General features: G+C 31.8%; 1 protein-coding gene across 1 annotated transcript; it reads right to left on the bottom strand.

Moving 5' to 3' along the window:
* Nucleotides 1-2,346: 2,346 nt before the first annotated feature.
* On the bottom strand, nt 2,347-3,016 carry LOC149535925 (putative protein phosphatase 2C 27). The gene is made up of 2 exons (XM_089806193.1): nt 2,576-3,016; nt 2,347-2,367 (listed from the first exon to the last, which is right to left on the bottom strand). The coding sequence occupies exons 1-2, from the start codon at nt 3,014-3,016 to the stop codon at nt 2,347-2,349; spliced, it is 462 nt and encodes a 153-aa protein (XP_089662319.1).
* Nucleotides 3,017-8,710: the final 5,694 nt, after the last annotated feature.

Raw genomic sequence — 8,710 nt, 5'->3', positions numbered from 1 at the left:
ATGTTAATCTTTTCTTAAAGATATTTGTCTAAAGAGTTTGTGAATATATATAATTCTATTTTATGATGTATCTTTGATTAAAGTTATTTATGTTAACAATTTTTTTTAGAATCTTAAAATTTATTTAAATGATGAAGATTTTTTTAATATAAAATGTCATAATTGAAATTATCTTTAGAATCTCAATTGAAACAAGAGGGAAAAGTGAAAAAAAGTAAAAAATTAGTCATTTTAGAATGAAGAGATATTTAAATTAAAAAGACCTAAGAAAGGTATAGAGAATCGCATTAAAGTTTTCATAATGATCTTTGATTTTCCATATTTCTCTTTGAATCTTCGATTTGTAATAAGACATTCCTCATGAACACTACATAAAGGAACTCATTTATAAAGGAATCTTGAATATGAAGATTATGTTTATGCATCTATACAAACCTTATTTTATGACAACATTTTATTTATTTAAATAAAATGTGTCTTTGGACCAATGATTTTTAAATAAAATGTTCATTTCATGAATCTCACATAATAGGATAATTAGTCCATGCGTAGTTAGTTACATTCACGTTAAATGAGGTGGTGGTATATAGATTAGTTATTGATCTAAATTTAAATCCAATAAATATAGATTTGCAATCACAATTACAGTAAAATATAGTTTATTTTTTCTTATGATATATTAAAGATATGTGGAATATGATAATCAACATACAACAATGATATATCATTTAGGCTTGTGCCACAATTGTAATGGTTACAAGGAAAGGGATATCAATATGGAAACCACAATGGAGATCTAAGAACCACCTTTTAGAACTTTATGTCTAAGGTGTAATTTGGGATATTTGAATATGGAGCTCAATCTTGAGAACTTTATGGCTTTTCCATTCAAACTATATTGTTTGTCAACAATATGATTATTTGTGAATGATGTATAAAAATAATTTTTTAAACACATTTTTAATTAAAAAGCATTTAATCTAAGAAAATCATAGTTTAAATTATGAATTAAATTATTACTTAAGAATCATCAAGAAGCAGAAGACATAGAACATAAAACAACCTCAAATTTATCGTATTAATTCTATTTTAATTTTTTACATGTGAATTCCATTACACCAACAAGACACATCCATATTACAAAAGGTCTAGCTTCCTTTTGTACATGTTTAAAAAAAATAATGACCTTTGATAAAATGCCTTGATCTTTAGGAGAATCATCATTTTTAGAATTCTTTGGTGTGCTATCTTGAGGTGAAGATGTCAATTCATTGCATATAAGTGACTTGATGGGAGGTGTAACATCCACTTTGTGAGAACATGGTGTTATGGATTTTGGCCAATGGAGATTTTGATCTTCAGGGATTGTTGATATCTTCTTAGGAGTTACTATCTCTTTAAGAGGTGTTCTAGGAAGAATTTTAATAGGAGGCATTCTTGATAGAATATCATTAAAATGTTTATTTGGCACCATATCAGTAATATATGTATTTTTTGTAACTTCAATAGGAAGGGTGTTTTCTATAGGAGATGGTAAAGAAGGTTCTTGCAATGTGATAATTTTATTATTAGAAATAAGGGATAATTTTTCTTTTTCATTTGAATATGTAGAAGAGCCTTGAGGAATTAAAAACGTAGGAGGACTGCAATGGTCTTGGACTTCTGACACATCTTGATGCAATGTGGTTATTTTATTATTAGAAGTAATAAGGGATATCTTTTCTTTTTCATGAGTGGATGGTAGGTTTTCATCATGAAATACATTTACATTAGAAAGTGTTGAAGGACCTTGATATGTTGCAATCTTAGGAGGGCCAAAAGATTCTTTATCTTTTGTATTATCTTGAGTATGACATATCGCCCTCTTAAATAATTGTGAATTGGAAGTTGCTTGCATCCTAGGTGGGGGTTCACTTGAAAAGCATAAGACAATCACAGTGAGATTATCGGTTGAATGTTCTTTTAATGCATGTCTCACAAGCTCTTCAGAACACTTGATAGGGTCATTGCATAACCATAATTGCTTCCTCACAACTTCTTGTGCAAAATCACTTTTCAAAACATCCCATACACCATCACTTGCAATAATTAAAAACTCATCTTGTGGTGTAAGCTCATATGTAATCAAATCTGGGTCTGCAATTATCGGACTCAACATATTCAATGCCACACTTTCCAACTTAAATTCCCAATCTCCCAGACCCCTTGAAACTGCAAGTCCACCATTTATACCATTTATATAACCATCACTAGAAATTACTCCTCCTAGTGACTCAATCCTTAGTCTCTCATCCTTATTTGTAGGCTTGTGATCTGTGGTCATATTGATATGTTTTCCCAATCTACTCAAAACTGCACGACAATCACCTAAACAGACAATTTAACAAATAAGCTAAACACTTTAAAATGACAACAATGAATATTAAAGAAAAAATAAAAATAAAAAAATCCAAATTCGAATCCAATAATAAATAATGATGTGTGATGAGAAACATTAATACTAAAAATAACCCACACGCAATCAAATCTAAAAACAAAATCACTTTAAACCTTAAAAGAAATGTTGAAATTTTACCTGATAGAGAGTTCTTCCCCACACCAAGACCGTCAAAGCCGTTGTGCCGGCTTTTAATATTCCGGCAGAACGAATCCCATTTTCGGCAGCCGCAAAACCTCCGGTGATGGCCGCCTCAACGTCATTTGGAAAACTTGGGTCGTCAAGAATAAAGTCCAGAATTGTTTCCTTCACGTATTTTGACGCCTCGCCGCCGCTGTGACCGTCAAAAACTCCATAAAATGCAGTGGCTGCCGGCACCGGCTGCCGGAGATTGTAGCCGGAAAGATTATCAACACAGATATGCTCGTCTTCCATGTGTTTCCTCTGACCTATGTTTGCGCAGCTGCCGGAGCGCAAAACAGGCATAAATCCATCGCCTTTATTTTGTAATAATTTATCAGTATTTTGCAACAAATTTGCATTTTCTCCTGGTTTTAGATCTGGAAAATTTCCGGCCATTTTGGATGATAATTCTTTGTTGACACTGGTTATTTCGACTCCCATTTTCTTGAAATACAATACGTGCTGTATTCACTGAAAATGGGCCTGATTTTCCATTTGCCTCGCTGACTGTCTTTATACTTCTGTGAAGAGACCAACGGCGTTTAGATGGGGATGTGATTTTTTTGTACGCCGTTTAATATATTCTTTATAGAATAAGTGTAGAAGTAATAATTATAGAATAAGCGTCAATAGTATAAAAGACCAAATTTAATATATGTATTCGAAATTTATAAAAGTAGAAATGGTATGATAAGTATGTTAATTCTTGTTGTTTTGTAAAATTTCAAATTATAATATAGTATAAATTTTCTAAAAGGTCAGTTATCACTAACCTCAATTCACTATCTTTAATATACTAACAGGGAAAATTAAAATTTATAGTTACTTAGCTATTGATGATAGATAGTTGATTAGAAAAGGATGGTTATGATTTATAGAAGAGATTAAGATTTTGGTGTAGAGAAAGTGGCAATGTTTTATTAGGATGTGATTGCATGCAATTCTATTTGGAGTAATTTTCTACAAACACATATCTCTATAGATGTATTAACTCAATATTGTTGAAAATTAGTAATGATAAATAATGCTTTCAATGTTTTCTTTATCATTCATTGCATGCCTCATTTCTAATAATTTTTTTTTACTACTAATGGCCCAAGTCACGTATTTAAATACACAACCCTTAATCAATAAACATGTATTACAAGATATTATATAAACATCCCTAAACCAATAATAAGGAAATGTTAAAAAATTGTCCTGAGAATTTATACATTCATCTTTTAACCTATGACATGTATCCTTACTTTGCAACTAAATTTGATGACTCGTATTGGTACTAACAATCTCAATGATGATGTAGAATAATGGTGTGGCAAAATATGTGGTTCACTATCTTTTGTCATTTTATCAACAATTTAATAAGCATAAACATACAACTCTAAGGAAATGAAGTAGATTTCACTTAAAGTCACCATATAGAGAGATATGCCCTTCACACTTGCATGGGATAGGTGTCTCATACTTATTTTTAATGTATTTATTATATATTAAGTGTAGGAGCCCAATCCATTATAGATCATAATTAATAAACCATAAAAGGTTTGGATATCAAGCTAGAAGAAATCACTAAATTGTCAAAGTCATAGTGCATACAAATATTATTAACAATATATTTAACATACATTAAATATTGAGAACAACAATAACAAAATATAAAATAGGGTAACAAGGGAAACATTGGAAAATTTAAGAGATATAGTCTTAGTCATCCCTAGTGTAGTACGTTCTCCTAGGTAGATGAAGTAGTGGCCTTATTTTTAATAGTCTTATCATCCCCTTGGTTATCTGGCTTGTTTTACTCACTCTTACTAAATTTTCTTCCAAAATTAAGTGTTCCAATACTGTGTAAGTTTTATAATGGACTTCTCTAGTAAAAAAAAAAATGTTCCATGTTCTTTTCACACCCAATACATTTTTATGGAGTCCTTAGGTTCTCCATACAATCTCTTATGTCACCCAACATAGTTTCTAGTACCAACTAGTTCTAAAGAATCTATGCTTCATTAGTCACTCCCCTATTAGATGTTTCTTCGTCATCTTCCTTTCCATGGTCCTTAAAAAATTCTATCTTTTTTTAGGCTTCCTAGGAATGGGTTTCATATCAAGTTGAATGTGAGAAAAAAAAATTAGAGATTAAGTTGAGTGGCTCTTAAAAGGTTTCCTCACAATATTTTATTGATTTTTCATTGAAAGTGTAGTCCCCAAAATGGGTTTTAATTTCTTCCTCCATTGGGATTAAAATCAAACGTAGTTGTGATTTCAATCACTACCATGAGTTTGGCTAGTTGAGAATACCTACTATCTCTCTAAAGGAAGTAGAAATGTCACCTATAGTAGATTCTCCCAAATAATATTTTATCAAAAGAGATGGCTAGGATGAGGCAACTAGGCTCTTCTCTTGGGTTTTTTTTTATAGCTTTTCCTTTAATAGTAGTGTTCTTTTAACAATTGCCCAAGACATTGAGGGTATTGCCCCATTTCCAAAAGTCATAGTTTCAACCAATATCAACTACAAGAAGAGGGGTTTCATTTGTCATAGTCTCAATTTCTATCTTTTAGGGGAGTAGAGTGAGGCATTTTTTAAGGAAATAGATCTAAAAGAGGAATGAACATCACATTCAAAAGAACTCTTCCTTTTATATGTACTACCAAATGTAGAATTACAATCTAGGTTGGGACTAGAAGCATTATGTGATGAGGTACAAAGAAAGGTTTACTTATAGATCTAGTAGTTATAAATATCATAGATCAAGAATTGATAAAAAGGGGGTTAAACACCATGAGTCGAAACATATTTTTCCATAGAATCTAAAATAATAAGTAGGAAAATTAATTATTTTATGGTGCTTTAGATGGATAAGTAAAGGGAAGTAATATCGATGAATTATTCCAGATCTTCATTCAAGAGTGAGATGTTTTACTAATGGTAGTGGAAAACTCCCCAAGGATGGGGTAGATATTGTCTATTGAATCTTGTTTGATGTCACCAATTGCAACTAGTTATTGTTTTTCACTGTTCTGAAGTAAGCCTTGTTAGGAGACAACACTATTAAAGGTTACAAAACACACTATTAGGTGTAACCATGTTAAAGGATTTAATCACCCTGTTAGGAGTGGCCTTGTTAGAGGTCTTTAGACACTTCAATCTAGAAATGCTACCTTGTTAGAGGATTTGGAAAATAGTGGTTAACCTAACTTCATTAAGAGATTTGATACACTGCTACAATTATTAGAGGGTAGCAATGATATGACCTAATTGCTGATGCAACTAAATTGCTGATTTCAAATCTCTATTCTTTCTTGAATACTTGATCCTCCTTGATCAGATAAAACTTTGCATCTCAGTCAACTTAGGATGCTTTGCTATCCTTCCAATTTGCTTCCTTGGTTTATCCTTTTAATCCCATGCTTCTCTTTTTGAATCCCACAACATGACTATATACTTATATCTTTTGTCTTGTCAACTCAACTTGAATACACTTACAAATATTCAATATTCACCCCTTAAGTTGGCTAGATTTAAGAAATAAATTCATCAAACTAAATATGTTAATTCAATAAAATCCTTTGTTAGCTAACCCAACTCGGTCAATACTAACTCAGAAAAGACTTTCTTCAAACTTCCTTTGTTAACCATGTGAACTTAGTTAAGACTACATCCCGAACAAAATTTCCTTTGGTAACTGAGTGAACTCAGTTAACATTGGTTCTGTGCCAACTTTTTTTTGGTTCCTGAGTGAACTTGGTTAACATTGGTTCTGTGCCAAGTTTCCTTCAGTGCCTGATTGAACTTGTTAGACACTGTCTTCCAACTTGATTATCTTTAGAATGCTTGACAGACACTAGAAACTATCTCCATTTCCTGAGTGAGCTCGGTAGACACTGACTGGTAATGACTTGACATTTTGTGTAATGTCAAAGACAATAAACAATTTAACAATTGTTTTTAACAATCTTCCTCTTTGGCATTGATGGCAACACAACATCTCATCTTACAATGAAATTTTACAGCAAAATAGAAGTAAAGAAAATATCCTTAGTTTCATTTTGATTCTCATCCATGAGAACTCCCTCTATCAGTCTGAACTCCCTCTGGCATCAGTCTCTCCCTCTAGAATGATTCTTTGGTTACTCTTATTGCAATTTCTCTCTCTATTAGTAAACTTTCCTTCTTTACTCTTCATCTAACTTGACAACAAACTCTTCCTTTATGCGAAAAGCATAAACAATAAAAAAATTCTTGATATTGACAACAAACTCTTCCTCTTTGACATCTCATGCCAAAGATAACATTCAATGGACTTCCCATGTACCTAATCTATTGATTCATAAGAAATCTGCCCTTTACAATACTACATCAACTTGACTAATCTTCAACATGCTTAGTTGGTGCATCACTAAAATATGATTAGTGAGCTTCATATAGGGGAATTACCCCTAGCTTACTACTTAGATACAAAAATGCTTCCATAGGTAATGGCCAAGTGAATATGTTTGCAATTTGTTCTTTTGTATTCACATATTCCAAAAATTGGGTTTCCGCATTAAATCTTGGTTTCATATGTGTTCATGTTATTTTCTTTATGTTTCTATAACTAAGTTAATTGTGGTTAATAGCACTAATCATCGTAAGAAGGAAATATTTCAGTAATTGCTGAGTAACAAAGATTCTTACTATTTGTCGAGTGATTCAGTGCTAATCGAGTTACAACAATATTTTCAGTTTCAATAGAGTTTGGTTTTGATTTATATTGACATATAAGGGATATGGGATTTATTTTGTGGTAACCGAGTCACTCCTCCCCTCTCAGTTACTCCTCTTATATTTCTAAGAATTAATTTATAACAATGTTAGAAACATAACTCCTTATGACCAATGTGTCTTTTCAAAATGATATTATGATTTGGAAAAGATTATAAATATTTTAAATAAGAAATGTAATGTATTAATTATAAAGTTAATTTTATTTTGTAAACATAAATGAGGTCAATTATATGCAATGAATTTAGGAATGATTATGTAATGAGAAACATTGTGTGTGTGTGTGTGTGCGCGCGCATGTGCCTATATAATCTCTTTTGACATAGTAGAATTGCAAACATTTTATAAGGGTTAAACTCTAATGATTTTTGATCATTTAGGTTAATGATATTGCTTAGATTAGTAAATAGATATATTTATTCTTATTGTGAGTATTGATCATAAAACTACTGGACTTAATGTCTAGTGTTGCTTATAAGCCCTAGAAATGTCCCCTAAACCTATTTTCCCTTTTACATTATTGATTTGGATTTCAAAATGAATTTGTTTCAGCCACCAAAGGCATATGGATTTTGTGGCTTTTTGGAAGAGAAAGTTTCCTATATTATTTCTTTTATAGTGTTGCTTCATGTGTATACAAATTTATATATGAGTTAGGTTTTGGACTAGGGGTATAGGACCCTAGGTTATTGTGCCCTATAACAATTTGTGCTTTTGGATTCTTTTGATGAGTAGGGTACAGACCCTAGGTGAGTGGCTTACCATAAGTATTGGGGCCTAGAAGTGGTTGTCAAAGGATCCTATGTGTTAGAGACTAGAGCCCTTAGTAGGCTAGCTATACATGTGAGTTGGTTAATAAGTGGTAACATTAATTAAACTTATGGGTTATGGGGATTCAAGAATTCACATTAATTCAGATAATAAGGATTTATTGTTGGAGTGCTCAAAGAGAAGATGTTCTATGCAATAGGGAAATATTTGACTTAGGAGAATGATCCCAAGACTACATGACTATACATATCTTGTTGGAATACTTAGGGAGAAGACATTCTATGTGGAAAGATGATCTTTTGCTAAAGGAAATGATCTCAACACTATAGGAATGTACGATGAAACTCACCTAAATTTGGTTGAACCCCTCACTTTTCTTTTTCCTTTGGTTGTCCATTTGCTTTGTGATTTCATTTTGGGCTTTGTGCTTTGTGCGACACTATGATATCTTTTTACTTAATTTTGTGTAAAGTCTTAGATTACCTTAGAGACTAATTCGATCATGGTTTTTTCTCCTAGCTTAAGGGAGTGGTTCCTTATGGTTCAACACGGTT

This window comes from Cupressus sempervirens, chromosome 10 (genome assembly GCF_028749045.1).
Source record: "Cupressus sempervirens isolate cs-2001-9-10 chromosome 10, ASM2874904v1, whole genome shotgun sequence".
NCBI lineage: Eukaryota > Viridiplantae > Streptophyta > Pinopsida > Cupressales > Cupressaceae > Cupressus > Cupressus sempervirens.
The sequence above is the reverse complement of the archived record's forward strand: the minus strand, read 5'-3'. Positions and strand labels throughout refer to the sequence as shown.

Coding starts and splice junctions, on each gene's coding strand:
- LOC149535925 (XM_089806193.1), bottom strand. CDS start 3,016: ATGGCCGGAAATTTTCCAGATCTAAAACCAGGAGAAAATGCAAATTTG. Junction 2,368..2,575: donor GGGGAAGAACTCTCTATCAG/GTAAAATTTCAA, acceptor TTGTCTGTTTAG/GTGATTGTCGTGCAGTTTTG.